The 23,143-nt window shown below is 33.0% G+C and overlaps 1 protein-coding gene across 15 annotated transcripts in view; it reads right to left on the bottom strand.

Annotated features, from left to right (window-relative positions):
* The window catches only part of LOC148236276 (uncharacterized), a 24,610-nt gene extending 4,295 nt beyond the window's left edge, over positions 1-20,315 (bottom strand). For 2 of the 15 annotated variants that reach the window (XM_088182188.1, XM_088182193.1), the window contains exon 1: positions 7,372-7,511. Coding sequence is in view for 12 of the 15 variants with exons in the window: in XM_088182180.1 (XP_088038306.1) it covers positions 12,693-13,776; positions 15,145-15,393; positions 15,944-16,340; positions 16,398-16,666; positions 16,726-16,844 (2,118 nt within the window). In the remaining 3 variants the exon portion in view is untranslated. Of the gene's footprint in view, positions 1-5,758; positions 7,621-7,826; positions 8,076-8,138; positions 8,542-8,607; positions 8,886-10,620; positions 10,858-12,103; positions 12,230-12,519; positions 13,777-15,144; positions 15,394-15,943; positions 16,341-16,397; positions 16,667-16,725 lie in introns of those variants that run through there. The other 13 variants (XM_088182190.1, XM_088182191.1, XM_088182192.1 and 10 more) reach the window with 13 other exon arrangements.
* Positions 20,316-23,143: the final 2,828 nt, after the last annotated feature.

A 23,143-nucleotide genomic window follows, 5' to 3' on the forward strand; every position in this document is an offset into this window, starting at 1 on the left:
ATTGACATTTGAACGGCTTGTTTTTGGACTACTAGTGTGTAGTGCCTCCAACTGATCCTGTCTCTCTGAATTTTTATTAAATTTTAGAAATGCGGCCGCTAAGCTTTCATTATTTTTGAGATATTGTTCAATAATGAAAACACGTTGTTGTATCGTGTAAGACTCCATTTTGACTAACCCTAAACTCTCAGCTGTCAATTTTTTTTCAGGATTGCCAACATTTTTATGATTGACGGCAAATTCAAATCTTGCGTTAATTTTAAAACACCTTTATCTTGATGTGTATTGATTTTACTTATCTAACTATTTTATAATTATTTTTATTTCTTGTTATGTACTTATATTCTATCTCTTTTATATTATTGTTTTACCTTAGATAAGTAATCCACTTATATTTTTGGGGTCAAGTTCAAAAACTGATGTATATAACTATTGCTTATAGCAGTTATAGCTTACCTCTTAGTAGAACGCGATTTACACTCGCAACTAGTTACAACAGTTGCATATGAAGCTCATTTTCGCCCGCATGTTTTTTTTGCTGATGCAGGGATATTCAATGCGATATGTTGAGAGCGCATTATTTATTGAATTAAATATACAAATTATAACAGCCAATTGCTTAATATAGTTCACAAAATACAAATTTAGTTTCTAAATTCTGGTTGATTCGGGTTTAAAAAATATTGCATGTCTACAATAATTAACAGAATAAAAAATATTAAAATTAACTGTACAATTGAAAACATATATTTTTATTTTTTAGTCGATTGTAAATCTACAAGTTTGTCTTTTCTTGGGATTATATTTGATGTAAAAATTCGAAATGGGAGCAAACAGAACAAAATAAAATAATGTCGGGCTAAAACGTTAATCGATTAAACCACCTTTCCATTCATCGATTGGACCACCCAATGGTGCGATTAAATCAGCAGGTCTAAAAAGGATTAAAATTCTTCTAGACAAATTTACAGGAATGAGAATTTTATGCCAATAAATTATGAATACCGGTAAAAAAAGAGTTTCGTCGTTTGACTTATACATCTAGAGCTCTAGAGCAATAAAATATATTCTTTGTTAAAATGGGACACTACCGTGAGAAAATCTTTTACATATTAAGTCAAAGTACCCGTTTTAAATCAGAAAAAAATTAAAATAACCGTCGCAAATGTCTTGAGAAAAGATGAAAATTGTTTTAAAATAACTATCCGACGACCTTTTCACCGAAAGTAGCGGAAAACATAATCTTTAATAAAAGGGCCATATGTATATATACAGAAACGCAGGCAACCCACAATTACTTCCTCAGATACTCCCTCGGGGACTTTCTCTGGAACTTCTACTTACATTCACACCTGAACATAAAGTTCAAGGTATCATATCTTCAAAAGGTTTCAAATTTGCAGCCTTTAGCAAAATTTATAGGAGTGAGAATATAAAATATTATGCTATTAAATAATAAGCTTCGGTGACATGAGATATACAAAGATGGGTTTTAAACGCTTGAGACAAAGTAGTTTTTTGTCTAAATAAGACATTACCGTTCTTTGCAGATTAAACCAAAATATCCGCCAAGAATCAAAAATATTAAATGTATTCGACTCAAATACCATGTGAAAAATGCTAGCAGGTACATTTGGGATTGGCATTTAACAAACATTCGTCATCTGCTCTAGATGTTTTTAAAAAATAACTACATTGCAGTCACCCTTTAGTGATTGGCCATTCCACCGGAAGGGGTCGAAAACCAACATTCCATAAAATTTATTCTGAGGCTTCCAACATTTATAGTTGAACATCCGCTTTAGATTTTAAGGCCTCGGAAATATAATAGCTCTCTAATTTAGACACACTAAGTTCATAAGAAGCTTGACAAAAAAAAACTGGCCCGCCGCTTCTCTCTTCGCATACAGTTCAGTTTGACGTCCAAAATCAAGAGTTAAATCAACGGAAAACTTTATAACTAACTATGTAACAAAAAAATGCGAACTGTACGTGTTAATCGCAATTGTTGAACAAAAAAATAAGCCCTCTTCACACAAAATTAGGACTAAATTATTATTTAAAAAGTCAAACGAAAATAATGAACTGGTATTTTGATTTATCTTCTTTACTAAGGAAAATAAATTTGTATTAATTTTGTGTTTCTAGATAATCGTAGATAATTTTATTGCTAATTTTATGTATAACTTTTTTATGAAAATTTAAAATAAAAATGTTTATACGTTTATTATTCGTTTCGCCAAAATATCTTTCAGCATCATCAAATAAAATCTTACATAGTTATTCATTTAAATTAAATTTATACCATCGTGACTTAACATGTTAATTACTGATTGTAAGCTTTAATAATATAGATTTCAGACTTTGAATTCAGTCATGTGTCTCACTACTAATTCGCAAGAGTTGAATTTGTTTACCCCGTTCTAACGCATTGGACTAACGCATGTCATCTTACGATGAAAAATTTACAATTTAAAAATAAATGAATGTACAAAATAATATATTTTATTACGTTATACAATTCTTAAGAAATAAGGAGTAAAAATATTTGCATTTTACAAACACTACATTAGCAATCATTTAACATTTAGGTAGTTATCCTTAGAATTTTTATCCTAATTAATAATGTTACTTTTTAAATCTACAAAATATATTTTTAATCTTTTCTATAAACATTATTTCTATGTTTCTAAATTTTAAAATGATTTAATTTTATAATGACAATCTTCTCAATACTTTTTACATAAAATTTATGATTATTCTGCTACTATATTTTCAATTACGTTTTATAGCTTGCCCTTCTTTTAATATCCAAAACTAATGATAAACAATAAACATAACGAAGTAAATGGACCATGTTTTATTTCGTTTATTTATTAATTTTTTAAACGTCTTTACATCCATTTTTTCTTTATATTTTTCTATCCAAAATATTGTTATAAATATAATTTCATGTCATATTATTAACATCCATGCTATCTTAATTCCACTTTGAGGTTGGTTTAAATATCGTAGACCGCAATAAAAACGCCAATCGCTCCGCTCTTCGGTAATGAAACGATACGAAAAATATATTTTGCGGTGAAAATTTTCCGTAACCATATTCTAAAATAATTTTCAAGGTAAGGTTCGCTTCCTAGTTTGAGTAGCTCGTTATTAATATTAGCATTGTCAATGTTTGCATTTTTAACTATGTATTTATTTACTATTTCGGAAGTAATAGCGAAAGGAGACACTTATCTAAATCGCGCCAAGAACACTTGCTTCTTATTCATTTTATGAAGAATTGTGTGATAAGTGAATAACTCTATTCGCTCTTTTTGAATTGAACAAATGGGAGAAAAGCTTATTTAAATCAATGCCAGTACTTAAAACAATAAACTTTACACATAACATTCGCCTATGCCACTCTAATGAAACAAGTATGTGTGCCCCTTTATGTGCGAAACTATTGTGGTCACTTTCCAATGACGACAAAAGAGACGGGAACTATATATCGCGCGAGACCTAAATTATTGTTTTCTATTCGTTTGTAGTAATAAATAAATTAAACAAGTATTTAAAACAAATTTTATTATCGTCTTATCAAGCTTCGAAGGACCAGCGAAACATTCGCTGGTTGCTGTGTAAATATTTTATTCGAGCAAAATCTCGCGATCGAGTTGGTTTAAGCATCTTGACCATTGTAAAAGTTAACTGGACATGTTGAAAACAAATAAGTTTTGGTTACGGTGATTAACGCTAATTTTATTACGAAAGTCTGCGTGTTATTGTGTGTTTAGTCTTCCTAAAATTCTTAGGTGTTCCGAATGACGATTTCAGGTATAAGTTCCTTCAGCCCATTTTATACATACAAGAAATAAAAAGAGCAGAACATTGCCTTCAAAATCACCCACTTTCTAGGTAGTACGTTCACAATAAACATTATTATTCAAAGGGAAAGGTTGTAGTTTTTTGACGTGGTTCCGTTTGTGTTAAAATTTCTTTGCAAATTATTGTTGACTTTATTGATATTTGAACGATTAAAAATATTAGACATGAGAAGAAATATTCAATAAATATAAATTAGTAGCAGTAAATTTAGGTATTTGATCTAAAAATTCAGATCGAATATCTAAGGAAAAAGCAAACAAATAAAGAAAAATCAATAACAGCACCAGCTGAATTATATAAATCAAATGTTTTTATAGATTGCATTATCAGTAGTTTGACAACTAGATTTAATGCAGCAAAATAAATAAATAATATATTCAGTTTCATATGGTTTTTTACTAAAAGAAAATCTAGAAAAAACAGTCTGGAATCAATACTAAAAATATTTTTTAAAATACGTCATTTCAGTAAAATCATATCGGAATACATTTTCACCAGAAGAAATATTTTTACTAGTGAAAATATATATTATCTGGCAGTTGCTGGTACAATTATATTATTTAAACTTTTCTATATGTAGTAATATCATTATTTATTTACATCCGATGTATAAATGTTTCAGTGAATGTGTATTTTTTGGTTAAGTTATATGTTCACTAGTAAAGTTCAAATACATTTTCACCAGTAGATATACAATATAATTTAACTAATAGGCGCTAATATGCTGCTCTACAATATCTATGAAGCTCAATTTGACAGTTGCGAAATGTCCATTAGCTGTTCAAACCCAAACCTAACATAATAAAAGTTCTAAAACTAATAATACTTTTAATCCAAATCATCTTTCAGGAAAAAATAAGTGGAAGAATAAGTAGAGATAGACATCACATCTCACATATTGCTCCATAGTTTGTCTGCATTTCGATATTACACTATGTTTTTAAAATATGATAGCTATCCTAACTGATATTACTATGAACTTCTAATTTAATAGGGCTGATCAAATTATATTCAAACCGAATTTTGGTTAATAAGAGAGCGCAAAAAACAGTTATCCCTTCTCAGAAGGCAAAAATCCACGTCAAAAGCAATAAAATCGTTTCGGTGCCGTAACGGGCTTACTTTTTTTGGGCTTTCCTATTGGTCAAAATTTGGTTTAGATGTGCTTTATTCGATTCTCACTCGTAATATTGTTATAAAGAGTCTTAATATAAATGCTTGATAATTGAGCGTTTTCACCGTGATGGCACAATTTTATTGCTTTTGACCTGGACTGGAAATTCTCTATATGGCAGCACTGAGCAGCAAATATAACATGAATAATTATCAAGTAAATATTATGAGTAGATATTTTTAATAATTTTTAATGCCCAATTAAAATACTTCACATAAAATATGATATTAGAAAATATGTCGCAACGGTCTAATTTTTATATTTATTTGGAACATAGAATAGGTTAATTCGCACCTATTATTATTTATTCAAGAAATTATATTACATGTTAAAAAATATATAAAATGCTATTGTTGTCACGAGACCCGGAATCATTATTTTCCCAGGGCCTGTATTCGCTCTTAGCGGCCATACAAAGTCTGCCGTAAATTAAACATAGTACAAAGTTTGTCGTAAATTGTTTGTTATAATCTTATATAAATAAATATATATTAAAATAAAACAAATAATAATAAACAGCTAAGAAAACTTACATATAAACTTACGACAGAAAATACCTATTTGAATAAGTACGCGGCAGCTGGGTGACGGTCAAACAAGCGATTCAAAGTGGGCGACGGTCAACTGAACGATGGTTAATTATATGCGGTGAGAGAAATGAAAAAAATTGCACGCTTAACTTTATTGTAAATATTAAAACAAAAAAATATATTAATTAAAAATAACTTTATTTTAAAATTATTATCTCATATTATAATTATATGCAATATTATATATGTTTAATAAATTAGATAAAACATTGTTGCAAAATAGTGCAATGAGAGTAGTTAAAATAAAAATAGAATAAAAGAATTTTGCACTGAGGTGTGAATTTGTATAATAATATTCCTAGGACAATCCGCAAAAATAAAAATGTAGTGGGTTTCCTAAATTTAATAAAGAAACACCTTCGTTCATATTTTTTTTTTTTTTTATGTTCTGTTTATATTATGTATTATTTGTGTTTTTAGTTAAAATTTGTTTATTGTAAAAATTATAATATCTAAATAAATTAGCTAAATAAATTAATGACATAAATAAATAAATATAATAAAATCAGAAATAAATTAATTTTAATTACTTAAAAAAACATTGTCTAATAATATGCAACAATATATTGTAAAGATTAAAAAATAAGTGCATGAGAGTAGTTTTATATAAAAATAGATTCACGACTTGCGGAAGTAAAACTGAAAGGTTGAGATTGTTGGATGTTCAAGAAATATAAATTTTATGATTTACTTTCATCGAGCAAAACTACACTGAAGTGTGAACAAAGGCTGATGAAACAGCTGCTTCCCACTTCGCGTCGACTTCGGTTTAGCTAAAAAGTCTAAAATTCAGAGTGCGGTCCGGTTGTTTGATCATCGCGTTTTATAGAAATTTCGCAGATTTTACGCGATTCAAAAACTATTACACATTTAATAATAATTAAAAACTGAAAACCTTTGACTTTTATGAAAATAAACGTGCTGTAGAGCAAAATCGCAACTTTATTTTATTTTAATATCACCATTTAATCAAATACGTACTCTCTAAATTTTACAAAGAAAGGTAATTCGTTCTTAACTTTTTCACTACTGACCAAAATTAAAAGGCAAGTGCACCTAGATGCCAGCAAGTAGATATTGTAACATTCTATTATCAAATCGATAGATTCCTCTATTACCATAATGACAACTTTAAATTCTAACCCAGTGAGATCCCCGATACAGCTCGTCCAAAAAAATGCATTCTTATTCGATTTAAGAATGAAATCTTCCAAGTTTTCGGTTGCGACAATTGGCTTATAATCGCTCGGTGTGAATAGCGAATCAATCGCTTTATTAATATTCGTTAAATAATCATTAGGATCTGTTTGATGTTTTATAAAAAGACCGACACACACGTCGCACGGGTCTATCCCCTTAGCTGATTTCATATCCACGATGCCTTTGACTAAAGCGTTGAACGTATTTTCGTACATTGCAATGTCGTCACATACGGGTAGAGCAAATTTATCAGATTTGATCCAATACAAAAAAGCACCGTTAACTTCGTGACCCACGATAGAGTTTAATATCGCTGGTCCTATTTCGTGTCCACTTTTATAAAGCTCGTTCGTACATTTGTAAAACTGAAGAATATCTTGAGTGAAATCACAAATCGCTTTCGGGTTCCTGACAGCTTTCGATAGGGTATAATCGGGCGCTAATAAATGTTTGTAAAACGCTAATACGCGTTTATCGTAGTTATCGGGATAAGTATACGCATAGAGTGCTGTTTGATTCGGATTAAAAGCATACCAATAATCACCATAATCGCCAGAACTGTTGTACGCCTTACGATAATTATCTATCATTTCTCCGTTGCGATCGTCCAATTTTCGACGATAATGTGTAGCTATCCTCTTCGAAAATTTAAAATTGATAAAGACGTCGTCGATGTATATATGGGCATATTCAGATTTGATCGGTACTAGATCGTCTATCCATTCTTTAACGTCGACGTGTTTGTTAAAGTTTGTCTTTTTGAGTCTCTGCCGGAAATCGCACCTGAAATACCAAATTAAGTATAATTACATTTCACTACAATACTGCAAGAAAAAATAACTGTATTTAGATGTAAGAACACACGCTGATTCGTCCTTGAATTTTTTTAGAAAAATAGCGGTTTAAAATATATATTTTACATTCGCTTGGACGTCAATCGCCGGGTCGTACAGCAAAATCAAAAATTAGGTTTTAAATTTAATAATAACCTCAACGGGGAAAACTGGGACATGTAAATTGCCCTGTTTTTATCGTTTAACAATCCTCGTTCGAACCAAAACTTCATCCTGTGTAATATTAATAAAGTTTTTCCCGTCCCTGCGCCTCCACAAATGAGCGTAGGTCTAGCATTTGCCTTGGGTGACGAATGCAAGACTTCCTCTTGCTCTGGCGTAAGCAATGCCACCATTGCTTCGTCAAATTCGTTGATTAATATACCACAACTCAATACGATATATCTAAAATAAAGTCAAAGCATTATAACATAAAATAAGTTAATTTTTAACATTCTGAATACACACCTATGAAACAATTTATCGAAATGCTCCTTTTCCATCGTTATTTCGTTTTTCAAAACGTTCTCATAGAACCAAACGTCGAAAGCTTTCTGATCGGAAAGCGTATCGGTGAAAACGTGCAAACCCTTCTCTTCCTTCCACCGTGTAATATTTTTTTCCTTAGGATCTATGGTATTCGCGGTCAAGAAGGGCCAGAATAGAAACGTGTTTATCTCAACTTTCGATATGGCGGTAGCGCACTCTATGATTTGTAAATGAACGCCGAGCTGATTTTTTCCCTGTCTTTTATTATCTTTGATGTTCGACGTCTTCGTAACTTTAACGCTTTCGCTCGACAACTTTACACCCACGGCTTCTAAAGAATCGCACGAAGACTTTACCTCTATCAATGATACGAAATATTTGTCTGTAAAATAAAGAGTTTTTAATATTTCAACAATAAATTTGATGAAAGAATCAAACAGATTAATACCGCTAAATCTAGAGAATAGCACAAAATCGTGCTCTCTATTTATCAATCGTCCGTCTTTCGTATGCGTCGTTCCAGCGTAAGCGATTCCTTGAAATAAGACTTGCCATAATGTTCCTTCTACGCCATCCGGCAGTTGAAGAGCAGATAATCTTTCGTGCGATATTCTCTCAGCTTCCGCTCCTTGCCGTTGTCCGTTAGCTACGAATGATTTTGGAATGGAATACCTCAAGCTTTTGTTACCATTTTCTGTTGTGTATGGAAATTCTCTTTCTCTATATCTGGAATAAAAATTTTAAGGATCGTCAATAGCTTTTACTTTCCTTTTTAATTGGACGATTCTGAAGGCTTATTTTTATTCAAAATGTTTTATTTAGTTTATATAATAAAATATTAAATACACAGAACATCTTCCGTAAATTAAGTCTCTAAGAAACTACATAGGACTTATTTCCTGGGATGAGTCTTAAATAAAATTTCCTTCTGATAAAAATATATTTATGCAAAATATCTTTTTCTAAAATTATGGTGAGGGATAGTTGAAACTAAAGTGACAATTTTTTTTGACTAAAAAAGGCAAAGTGAAAAAGAATATCGACATTTTTGCGGTAGACTAAAATTAAAAATTGAGAAAATTGAGTTATAAATATCTACACTGGGTTTAAAACGGTATTTCGTTTAATGATTTTTCTTAGCTCACTTCAAATGTCACTGTGCTATTATTTTATGACGCCATAACTATATGTTTAAATTATGTAATTGTAAGATCAATATTGACATAAGATTAATCATTTTTAATAAAAGAATTAATGACAATTACATACTGTTTGTGTTACCTTGATTTCTAAATGCATCTTTGCATATAGTATTTACAAGGTTTTATTATTGTTTACCTATAAACTAACTAGGCAAGGTGCCTCCAGCCAAAGTGTATAATCACAACAATTTAATCTAAAAATTACAGCAATTATATTGGTCCTTAGTTCTAGTAGCAAAATTCGATCCATTTTACATGTACATATAATATTAATCAGTATAGAATTTTGTGCTACTCATATTTGTCTCTTTTTGTGCAAGAGTTTGCCGACCCCTAAACATAAAATCAATTCAATCGAAAGAAATCGAAACATCAGCGGTTGACAGCACATCAATTAGTGAAGTTTTTCCATCAGAAATTCTCTATATTATTGCAAAATTAAAAAGTAAAAACGTTAAGGTATATGTAGATAAATTAGATAACACAGTAATCAAAGAAATAGCATCCTTAGGAATATTTTTACTGGGTGTTTATTATTATGATATTTCCTCACCATTTGGAAAACCACAATGATTCACAGATTAAGAAATCAGGGGGGAAAAGCTACAATTCGGATAAATTACTGCCGCATTAGTTAATTGCTGCAATTAAGTAAAATATTTGAAAAAATAATATTATTTCGATTAAAAGAATCTCTGAGGAATAAGATCATGAACCAATAAATATACTTTTTTATTCCTGATATTTCGTGTAAATTGAAAATTGCCATTTTTTCGCGAAATCGCTGGGCCACCAAAGTTCGGTAAATAAAACGCAGGGCGTTAAGCTGTTAACATCTTAACACCCGGGGTTTATTTGCATGTATGAAGGTTACATAACCGAGCGTTTCTACTGCGACGCACGGTTTTATTGCCTTTGACGTGGATTCTAAACATGGAGCCTCTTGAATTTAGTTAGAATGTCTGTCATTTAGTGAAATATTGCGAATTTGAATGAAATGGAAATATATATTATGTCCCTGCCTAAAATACCATGAACCTAACTTCGAGATTTTATTTTTTACACCAGTTTGTTCCCATACTCTACAATATAGTTAGAATGTTATTTTTATTGATATGACTGCTATATTCGATTCTCAGTGACTTATTTTGTCGATTGAAACCAACAGCTGCTAAATTATTTTTAAAGAACATTTTATAGAATGCTTTTATGACATTTTCCTCATTACGCAGTGGGAAATTTATGATCATTTAACTTACTTATGTATTTGTTCGTCAAACGGTTGGCCGCATGATTCACTTTCGGTGTTGTCATAAGCAGGTAAATAAATTCTATCGAATTCAAATTTCTTGCTCCAATTTTGGTTCATGGCGTTTTAACGATCAGTTGTATCTATCGAGTAAAATTACCCTTTGAGACGGCTGAACCAAACGCTGTTCTTCGATGTAGGTAATTCTCTCAATTTTTGGAATCGGAATGATGAAAATTAATCATAACTGGAATCATAAATATACATATATTATCCTAAATGTAAAATATAGAAAAAAAATATTGATATTATGTTTTTATTAATCTATATTAAAAAGTATGTACCTTCTTTGTAATAGACATTTATAAATGGGCAAAACAAAGTTTAGAAATAAAAAATAATTTGAAATTTTGCAACCCTGGAAAGAATCCATGGGACGTTAACGCGGGCAACAAATAATCACTGTTCATAAAATTTATTTTAACACTTCTATTGACATTCACATCTGCTTTGGGATAAGCTCCAAGGCATCGGAACTTTAATAGCTCTCCAACTTAGATACACTATGTTCGTATGAAATTCGTTAAAAAGTAAGCTGACCTAACTTCAGATTATTAAACATCGCAAAAGCCGCCGCTTCTCTCTTTGCATACATCGGTTCAGTTCGATATACGAAATCCAGAGATGAATCAACGGAAAATTTATTATAACAAGTTATATCTAACAAATACAAACTGTGCGTGACGATCTTAATTGTAGGACAAAAATTTTTTGTCCTACAATTTTGCTTTTTTAAATTCTTAAATTATTTTTATGTTAACTTTTTGCTACGACTATAATTATTTTTTTTATATACAAAACTAAAGATGAACAATGAACATAACAAAGCGAATGGAATAATATTTTTTATTCAGTTTATGTCTTATTTTCTTAATCGTTTTTACCATCACTATTAAACTATCTATGTATTTTATATTTTTCTTAACATTTCCATTTTTCTATATGTAATACTTCTACAAATATAATTTTATGTCATATTATTAACATCCATGTTATCTTATACAGTAACAAATAAATTAAAAGATTTAACTAAGATTTTTTATGTTTATTTTCATTACATGCTGCATATATTATATTTAAGATTAAATATTGAATTTTATTTTTTACTGCATAATTGACTAATTACGTGACTTTTTATGAAAATTAATTCAACGCTTAAAACAAATCTATTATATTTTATTGAGCGTGGGATAAATCCGAATCCATACACGGTGATTCGGATTTATCCACACCTAGCACATAATGGGTTAATTTCACTTTGAGGTCAGTATAAATATCCCAGACCGCGATAAGAACATTAATCACTCCGTTATTTTATACAAAAAGTATATTTAGCTATATGCTAATATAATTTTCAAGGATGTGTGAAGTTTTGCTTCCTTGTATGAGTAGCTCGTTATCAAAATTAACATTGTCAATGCTTAGATATTTACCTTCTATAATAGTGCTATATATTGTTGTCGACTTGGCGGTTACGATTCGACTGGCATTATTTTCTTGCTTGTCCTACTGCATTTATACAATATTTCTTTACACAATAATTCTTACTCTCAATAATATCTAATGACGCTTTACTATTAATAACATTATTTAATCAAACAACAGACATGAGCGCATATACTAAGACTTTTTTCTTAAGCTGGGGCAATGTTGGGAAATTTCTCTAAATATTTTGGTTATCATTGGAGATAAAAATTCGGCCGCGAGCCGCAGCTATTTGTAAAATATTTTTTTAGTAGAGGGTTATTTTATATTTTTATTATAAATCGTGTATTTATTGTGCAATAATAAATAAATAAAAAAATAAAATACAATAATAAGTAAAAATAAATATATTTTTTTACAAAATACAAATTAATGTCTTTATCTACAATACTTTTATAAAAAAAAGTATATAGTATTATAAAAAAAATATTTATTGTAATATATATATTATATAATATATAATACAGTACATTAAATGATAAATAATACATATACAATCAAACGATAATAATTTATATAAGAAAACTCTTTCATTTCTTAAGTGCAACTTGCTTTATCCAAGTCGTTATTTTTTAAGTTTTTATCAAATACATATTCTTTAATATTATTCAAAAACGGTAACCCATTCTTCGTTTCTTCACTACAGATGAAAATTAAAAGGCATGTACATCTGGATGCAAGTGTGTATATGTTGTGACATATTCTCATTAGTTTTCTGATTTTATCTATGACTATTATGACAATTTTAAATTCTAACCCGATGACTTTGTCACTCCAATCTGTCAAGTAAAATGTATTTTTATTACTCCGTTGTGTACATAGGAATACCTCTAAGTCTTCCATTGCAATTATCGACTTGTACTCACTTGGAGTAAATAAAAAATCAATCGCTTTATTAAAATTTTCCACATAGCCGTTGCGACCACCTACAAATTTTAAAATAAGACCTACGAGGATATCGCACGGGTATACACCCATATCCGATTTTAGATCTACGATGCACCTAACTAAAGCGTTGAACTCATAGTTAGATTTCAACGTAATTTCATCGCATATCGGTTGAGAAAATTTATCAGAGTTGACCCAAAGCAAAGATGGGCCGATAACGTTGTTATTAAAAATTGACTTCATTATCATTGGTTCGTCTTTATTTTCAGTTTTGTATATCTCGTTGTTTTGTGTATAAAACTCTAATAAATCATTAATGAAATCGCAAATCACTTTCGGGTTTCTGACAGCTTTTGTTAGGGTATAATTGGGCGCTAAGAACAGTTTGTATCGAGATAATATAGTTTCGTGAATATCTTCATCGTTATTGTAATTAGTATATAAAGAAAGTGCTAGTTGGTTTGGATTGAGTGCGAACCAAAAGTCGCCATAATCTCCATTATTTTTGTACATAAGGCGGTAAGCACTCGACGACACTCCGTCGCAATAGTCAAATTTACGACGTTCGGATGGAAGTGTAATTACTTCATAAATTAAATAATTGTATTCGACATCGTCGATGTATATATGTGCGTAATCAGAACGAAAATTACCCTTCATATCGTATGGTAAATGATCAGTGTCTACGAATTTACTGAAATTTGTCGTTTCGAGCTTTTGACGAAATTCCCATCTGAAACAAAATAAAAAAAAAAACACTTCTCAGAAGTCAAAAATTCACATCAAAAGCAATAAAATCGTAACGGCGATGACACGATTTTATTGCTTTTTACATAAATTTTTGACTTCTGAGAAGGGATAATTGTTTTTTGCGCTCTCCTATTGGTCAAAATTTGGTTTAGATGCTTCATTCGATTCTCACTTATTGTATGTCGTAATATGTTATAAAAAGTTTTATATTTAACATCAACACTCAAAGGGTTTGAGATTTTTTTAACCAACTTATAGAAAAATAAAGCAGTGATTAAAACATTAAATACTGGTTTCATTGTACTGCAATAGAATTTAGAATTAAATTTGTATGTAAAATTTCAAATATGTGCTCGGTTTCTGGTTATCTTGTATTTTACGGCAAGCGGTAATAGACGAAACAACACGCATCGTTCCATGCACATTTACTCTTGTGCCTTTTGAAGGCGGTGACAAAATCCCTCGATTCTAAAACCCAGATCTACCTTTATAAAAGGATATTTGGTTATTATCCGTTCTTATATCCCAACACTTTTCTTTTAGGAGCGTTCGGATACGATTTGCTGAGTTCTCACAGAAAGTTGTATGTCGCTAAGCATTTCTTCAAACTACTGAATGGTGCTGTCGACAATTCAGTTATTCTCGAAGAATTCCAGTCTTGGGTTCCAGAACGTCTTCGTGAATCACGATCGCGTCTTCTCTTGATGGCTGTTGGGGCTAAGACATCCGCACTCGCTAGCTCGCCTCTAGCTGTCGCCATCCGACCCCTTAATACGCTGGCATTGCACATTGATCTGTTTAATGTCAGCTACGAGGAGCTGTTCCGATTCGTATCATATCATTTTAATATTTCATGATTTTTTTGTAATACAATGTATTGATTTTGACTATCGTGACACACAGGGATAACTTGTTAGGTTACGATGGTCTTAATTTAATTTAAATAAATTTTAAAACGTCTCTATTCTCTTTAGGATTTTTTATAGGAGCTACGATTTTTTTATTTAATAAATTAGCCACCCTTTGGAGATTAGACGACAGATCTGGCTAGCTAAGTATATTTTTTTAAATGGTTCATGTCGACAAATACAGGCGAGTAGATGATGCTGAATTAAAAGTCGCGTTATGAATTTCAGCAAAGGGTAATTTCTTAAGAAACCTACGATTCTGCCAATATCGAGTGTTAAAGAAGATAAATAACAATAATGTCTATAGGAAATCTAGTATTTTACACATGTCAAGTAATTTTATATTTTCGGTCACAATGAAATTATACGTATTAGTAACTTTATTGTGGCCAAAACGCATAAACGTAAAAAATAAAGCAGTAATTATTAAATATAATACTAACCCCATCCCATGCGTCCAGTACATGTAAACTGCTCTGTTTTTATCATTTAACAGTCCTTCTTCAAACAAAAGCTTCAGTCTGTTAAATATTAATAACGTTTTTCCCGTTCCCGTCAATCCGTGGATGACTGTAAAATTACTGTCGCTCTTCGGTATAGATTCAAAAACTTCCTTTTGTTTCGGCGTCAGCAACGCCAGCATGCCTTCGTGAAATTCATCGACCAATATACCGCAACTTAATACTATATATCTAAAATATTATCATTGTATATGTTACAGTGAATGTGTATTACAAGTGAAAATATATTTTTTCTGACATTTCAATGAAATCATATAAGAATACATTTTCATCGGTGGATATATATTTGTACTAGTGAAAATATAAATAAATGCATGAGAATCGCCAAAGTGAAGGAATTTAATGAAAATAAAAATATGGAACATAAATAAATTTATTTGTACTTAATTTGATTTTCATTCTTTAATTATAATAATAAAAATGTAGGAGGGGGAGATAAAAATTTAGTAGCACACTACTGGATGTACCTGTTAAGGCCGAAATGTTCCAAACGTATGTGATACTGACCAGTGAAATTATAAATCAATTGCTTTATATATACTGTACTGTCTGTACTCGTTATTCTACTTTAAAAGTGTCAAATTGCGTTCAGTAGATATTTTAGAGCAGCATATAATTTAACTAGACGTCAGGTAAATTATATTTTGAAATTAGTGGGAATGTATTCGGATATGATTTCACTGCAATAATTAGTGAAATTATATTTATAAGAAATACATACATATGCAACATTTGATAAAAAAGATTCTTCTCCATCTTTTTTCCGCTTTTAAATATTTTCTCATAAAATAAATAATTAAAAACTTCTTGTTTAGAAAATGTATTCGTCATAACGTGAAAGCTATCTTGATCCTTACACCGGCTACTCGTACTATTGCTTATAAAGTCCTCGGTCAAGAATGGCAAAAATAACAATGCATTAATTTTTTCTTTCGGTATGCCAGTTTTTTTATCAATGATGTCTAAATGGGTTCTTAGTTGTTCTTGGCCATGGTGTATACCTTTATTGATATTTCTTGATTTGGTAGTTGTTATGGTTTCCTTTGTCAACTTTACCCCTGCGGCTTTTAACGAGTTGCAAAATGACTTTACCTCTATCAATGTTACAAAATACTCATCTGTAAAATAGTTATTTTTAAAATGACGTCACCGCATAAATGAATATTAATTGTTACCATTATATATGTTAAAAAGCACAAGATCGTGCTCTCTATTAACATATCGTCCTTTAGACATGGTCGTCATTGCAGCGTAAGTGATTCCTTGAAATACGATCTGCCATAAAGATCCTTGTACGACATCGGGCAGTGCAAGGGCGGATAATCTTTCGTACGATATTCGCTCAGCTTCCGCTCCTTGAAGTTCTCCAGTAGCGACGTACGAACTTGGTATAGAATAGAGCAAATTTTTCTTACTACTAAATGGGAATTCTCTTTCTATATATCTGAAATAAATTGCTCGTTAGTGTTTTAGTTATTGTTTTTCATTTTATTTTTAACTTACTTTTGCATCTCTTCTTCAAACGGTCGGCCGCACGATTCACCTGTGGCGTTTTCACAGGCAGGTACATAAATTCTATCAAATTTCAATCTCTGGTTACAATTTTGTGCCATCGTGTTCATCAAATATATTGTTATCTTTTCGCAATGCAACCGAGTGATATTTTCTTATCAGGAAAATGCTCGGGTTAACTTCACTCGCCGACCACGCCCATCTTTTGGCCATAACAACATTTATTTATTTAAATTGTTACTTGTTTAATAAGGCTGGGCGCACACTAGGCAACTTGGCTGCCGGAGCCAGAAAAGACAGCGCATAGACATGTATTGGGTGCGTGAGATATGTCGCATACGCAGCGGCCACGATTGCTCTGCCTGTGGCGGCCAAGTTGCCTAGTGCGCACCCAGCCTAAGATACCACTTAGTGCAGTATTTCAAGCGGTGAGGACTTGCGGACGAGCTCGAAGACACCAGCGTCTTATAACAATAAGGAGAGTGCATTCCTTGACAGACGGCAGACCCTCAGGGTCAGCTGCTTGTGGAAGAAGATAGTGTTGGTGTTGCTCGAGAACTAGAAAGCGTTTAAAGCCGCCTGGGAAAGTCGGTATTTTCGGGGTTTGGAATTTTCTGGATTTTCCGAGCTTTTCCGACATTTGGAAAGCTTTTAAGGTTTTCTGAATTTTCCGGAAAAAAATTCCAAGTGATTCTTTTGACACGTCGGTTGACAGAAAGGACTTTTCCGGGATTTTTCCTTCGAGGCGATCTGTTTTTCGCGAATTTTTCGGGGCCATTCGGGTTGCAAGGTCTTCCCATTGCTTTTCCTGTGAATTTTTCGGATTTTCCCGGTGCTTTTACGCCCGGGAAGTTCCCAAGGAAACTGTATTCGGTTAGGTTAGTCGGTGCTGAGCGGTGAACAGTGCAAATCGTTTTCGGACGCTCCGTACAAATCGCCGCGAGGGTACCTGAGTTTGTGCTCACTAGCTCGGAGAGCATCGGCTATCAGGTAACAGATGACACCATTGCGACCAGGTGAGCCAAACTCCGCCAAGCACATCAATTGCGCGAGAGCACCCGGACCAGACTGCGTCCCCAACGTGGTGATTAAGCATCTAGTAGAAAAAGATCCCGCGTTGCTATTGACAACTTCCAACGCATATCTGGTCGAAGGCCCTGTGGCGACCACACATATAGGCACATTTAGAAGGGCGACCTTGACCAAAAACGTTCATTCATTAACAATGAGACAAACCATCATGGCACAAGAGGGATTTCTTTTCACCGCACAACACGAGTCGTTAAAAGAATCTCTTTTGTGAGAAAACGGTACGGACGACGTAATAAATCACCGTTTCCATAGAATTCGAAAGTCTGGACAAGCAAAAAACTTGCTTTCGAAAATGCAACATCCGATTTCTCGAATTCTAAGTATCCACTGCAGCGATTGGCTAGGAGATCGATGCACAATCGCGATTGGCCAGCTAGCGTGCATCCCCCTAAAGGATATAAGCCCGGACTCCGACAAGTAGAGGGCAGATGATCGGAGGCACGATACGAGACGACCGGAGACAGCAGAGAGCCAGCGACGCATTGGTCGGAGACAGCAGAGAGACGCAGACGAAACACCCAGCCGGAGAGAGAAGATAAACCAGCAGCCATCTGGAGGAACTAGCCACGCGCCCTCAGCGACAGATCAGAAGATCACTCCTGGAACTCCCGAACCACTCACCGTACGCAGTCACAGAGCCCTGAGACATCACCACCTGCGCCACCTTCATCGCGAGAAACGTCACGCCGATAATCGTCCATAGTCTAATGTAATTATAACTTAATAAACAGTCTATCTAGATTCACACAAGTCTCATTAGCCGCGAGGTCAACCACCCCTAGGGCTACGCCTTCTAAAGTACCTTCGCATCGCCCTGGAAGTGGCAGCGGCTCATGCTCATTCCGAAAGGAAGCACTACAGCGCCAGGCCCTTCAGCGAACAGACCACTCTGTATGCTCGACGGCTTGGGCAAGTCTGAAAGGACGTTCTACCGTCGACGCTGCGAACGAAATCGTCAGCATCGAATCGTCAGCATCGAATTTAATACCGCACGCTGGTGCATGACTCTCGACGCGGCGGCAAAAATCGAAATTCCAGCTTACTTGTACACATGATAGAAGATTACTTCTCTGACAGGGTACTGGAATACAAATGCATGGGCAAAAAATCCCAGCGAAGCATCACGGCAGGCGTGCCACAGGGGTCCGTACTAGGACCGGCGCTGTGGAATGTCATGTACGACGGGCTGCTGAGGACCCCCATGCCCAAAGAAAAGACGAAGACGAAGTCTAGCCGAGGAAGAGGCCCTCCGAAACTTCAAGAGATGGATGGACGGTGTGGGATTACAACTCGCCGTCCACAAAACGGAGGCCGTTTTCTTCACGAGGCGCCGAAAATCGTCATCGATTTCCCCTTTTCTCTTATGCCTGGCTTCTGAACGCCATAGTCTGACATTTTTAGGGAAATTGGCAATTCACGATTCGACCCAAAAATTCTAGTTTTTTTCGATAATAGAGATGATGCCATTTATTTAAATATGGATCCATAATTTCCATAATGGTATTTTCTAAACTCATTCCTTTTCCAGCATATTCTATTGCAAAGCCAAACCGAAAGCCAAGCCTTCCTCTAAATGGTATTATACATTCGTCGAGGGATAAATTTTGTTCTGGCTTTTGAACTTGTTGGCATTTGGAGGTATATTTGAATTGTCAGAGAAATGCAGAAAAGACATAATTTGCCTAAATCGATCTCTGCTCATCATTTTAGCAAAAATATCAAAGGATTGGTTGACAAACCCATAATTATAATTAGTCCAAACATTTTTGTTTATATAATATATGATAAATAACCACGTTATTTCGCTAAGGCTTTCAGGATCATTTGGAAATATTTCGACTCCAGCAACACCTTCGAAATTTTCATTATTTCTCGCTGGATCAAAATCTGTCCAATCAATATTTCTATCTTCTTCTTCCTCCTGTGTCGCGGGATGAAGATAATGTAGGTACATGCATTACACGTACTCGACTTCTTTCTTCACTGTCTTCTTCATGATCACTTGCTATATTCCACTTTGAAGGGTTTGAAAATCACCAAATTTATGGAACAACAATTATCACTGATCACAAACAAGTCGGCTAAAAATACTAAAGCAGAGAAATACTAAAGTTTTGAAACAAAAAACGTCGTATCGTATTTGTCGAAATTTCAACCAGATGTTTTTTATATTCTATGTAAGTGTAAATATATAAAATAGTTACACTTATTTGTTCAATAGAAAAGTTGTTCTAAAAAAGTTGGTAAATATTTACATATAACTTATTAATCTATTAAAGGTTTGTTATGACATCTGTTGGGTGAAGTTGAAATATTTATCGCGACCACAGATGGGAACTCAAAGACTCACCCGTGCATCATCCGACGCGAATGTGTTAAACGCATGCGTAATAATTAAACATGAGCAATTTTTTTAGTTCAGATTGTGGCGGCGTATTGACAGTGCTGCCCCCAGTGCTGCCATACCACCGCTCAACTTGAGAAGCGGGTGTTTTTAACAACTGGCAACATTCACGCAGCGTCCCCGCCAGCTCTCCAATAAAGGTCGTTTTATTAAATAGCCATATAAATATTCTTGATACGTCTAAGTAATTGTCCTTTCAGAAAAGCTTATGTATTAAAAATATTTTTGTCAGAACATACTATTTGACAAATATCCTCTGATAATGATTTATTATTCTTTACAATTGTATGTGCAATAAAGTAACTAGCCTAATTATGTCAATATCCATAGAACTTAGATTCCTAAATATCTGATGATAACTCTGTAAATTATTTTCCAATTTTTCAATTGCAATTTTTATCTAAAGAGAATTGGACATGTCTTCCTTAAATTATACTCTTTAAAAATTATAGTCTCTAAAAATTATTGAATAAATAATAAAAACATAAATAATTATTGCTTCACGAAGAAAATAAATATTTTCTATAATAACTTAATTGTTTGATTAAATTGCTCGAAATCTAAATATCTTTGGCCCGCATGCTGAATTTTGCAAACTACTAAAAAAAGCTCTAAAGAACTCTAGTTGAAATAAATAAATGTAAAATTACGCGTAGTAAATTAAATAATTATCAGCAAAATAATATTTTAAAATGTTATATTATTTAAGAGGGTAAAGGTTAACCACCCGAAAAGAAGATAATTAAAATATATAAGAAATTAATTTTAAATTTTGTTACAGAGTTTTTATTTGTATATGTATATGTAGTAGTGGTCGTCGCGTCGTTTGTCAGGTTGGCTTGAGCTCTGGTCACACGTCCGTCTGGAATGACGGGCGATGTTGGATCTCCCACTCGCTAATCCATGATCGCAATGCACGCCCGCCAAGTGTTACCACTCTCTGCTTTGTGGATTAAGGGCCTATACGCACTGTCGGCTAGCCGCCAGCGACTAGCGGCCGCCGGCCCAAAAACGCAGGTAGCTAGGCTAGGCGGCTAAGCCGAGCGACTCGGGGTCGGGTAGTACATTCGCGAAGAAATTGCAATATTAATTTTAAAGAGAAAAAAATAATATTTTAATTTCAATATAATATTCAATTTACCCGTATGAAACGCTTTTTGTTTCCCAAATGCAATTATAAATATATCTGTATTATGTTAATAAAATTAATTTAAACCGAGAAGCAAGAAATAATATAAAATAATTATACATATTATTTCACAATATTTTTTTTTCGTTATTAACCCTTAGACCGCCGACCGGTAAATTGTTAATTACTCGCTGTACGCCATGCGTTTATAGCGATATAATTTTTTGGCTACTTACTCTGTTTAACACATCATTACAGCCAAAATACTCAATTTTTATATTTTAAAATTATATATGTATGATTAACATGGTTTAAACATTCTAATTATATCAATAAACAAACATTTTTAGTCGTATTGTTGGAAATATGGAGTGAACAAAAAAAAATCTATTCGTCGGTCCGCGAGTTGGCTCGCGTACACACACCTACACACACATGAACGCGCGCGGCACTATACAAGCGAACGACAAGCAGGGTCATGCTCACACTGAGACAATTTTAATATATAAATCTGCAACGCATTTTTTCTTCGTCTGACCTACATCCTGTTATAAAAATTTACAAATCGACAAGATTTCTTTGATGCATACAAAATCACATATATCGTACACAAAAATAACTCTAATAACCAAACCGTTTGTTTTTGATCAATGGTGTTTGCAATTGGTTGTTGTTGAAGTTTGTCTTATTTCTTTATATATAAAAATAATAAATAATAAAACTTGATAGCAAGATACGATGTTACAACTATATATAATTATATGTATAATTTATAATATATACATATTCTTCTTCTTCTTCCACGGCACTACAACCGGGGATCGGTTTTGGCATTTCCATCTAATTTCTTGTAGGGCTTCTAGATATATCTTGAGTTTTAGTATTTCTTCCGATATTGTTTGCATTTTTCCTGGTTGTAATATTGCACATTCCAGCTTCCAAAATTGAAGTCCAATCGTTTATCTAGATTTCGATCGTCTAGGTCAGTGGTCGGCAAACTTATTAGCCAAAGAGCCAAATATGTACATTACAACGATTAAAAAAAAATTGAGAGCCAAATCTATTTAATTATTTAGCAAACCTTTATTATAATTTTTCAAATCAACACAAAGACGTTCGAATTTAGAGCTCCATATTTCCTTGTTTTTTAAATCTGGTGCGAATGTCCGTGGATATTTGTGCCAGAGCCGCACTTAAGGGGCCAAAGAGCCGCATGCGGCTCCGGAGCCGCACTTTGCCGACCTCTGGTCTAGGTCATGGTTTCCCAAACTATGTTCCGCGGAACACTGGTGTTCCGTAAATCCAAAATAGGTGTTCCGCGGAGCCTAAATAGATATTTCACAAAAATTTGGAGTAAATTAAAAAAATTGTTAGTCGTGCTAATACATAAAAATTGTTCATAAATCTGATAAAAAATCTTAAAAATATGTACTAAATATTCAGCATTGATGTGTATAAATTCTGGAGGGAAAAGTTTCATAAGTCGGTGTGGTTTTTTTTGATAAGAAATTGTTGTTGTTGAATCTTTTGATAAAAAAATACAATTTTGGATTTTATCAGTTGAATCTAATAATTTTGATTGTTTTCCTGTCTTGGATGAATGTTTAAATGAATTGAATTTTCAAGTTGATAAAGAAGTTTCACAAGTATTTTTAGAACACCTAGGTATATAACTTGAAAACAATTCTTTCGGAATATTTTCCGTGAACTAGTAAGGACGATTCCTGGGTTAGCAATCCATTTTCTGTGACAGTTAAACCAGTGGGCTTAAGCGCAAGGGATTA

Source organism: Plectrocnemia conspersa, unplaced genomic scaffold (assembly GCF_051122295.1).
Source record: "Plectrocnemia conspersa isolate PC_06_02 unplaced genomic scaffold, ASM5112229v1 ptg000003l, whole genome shotgun sequence".
NCBI lineage: Eukaryota > Metazoa > Arthropoda > Insecta > Trichoptera > Polycentropodidae > Plectrocnemia > Plectrocnemia conspersa.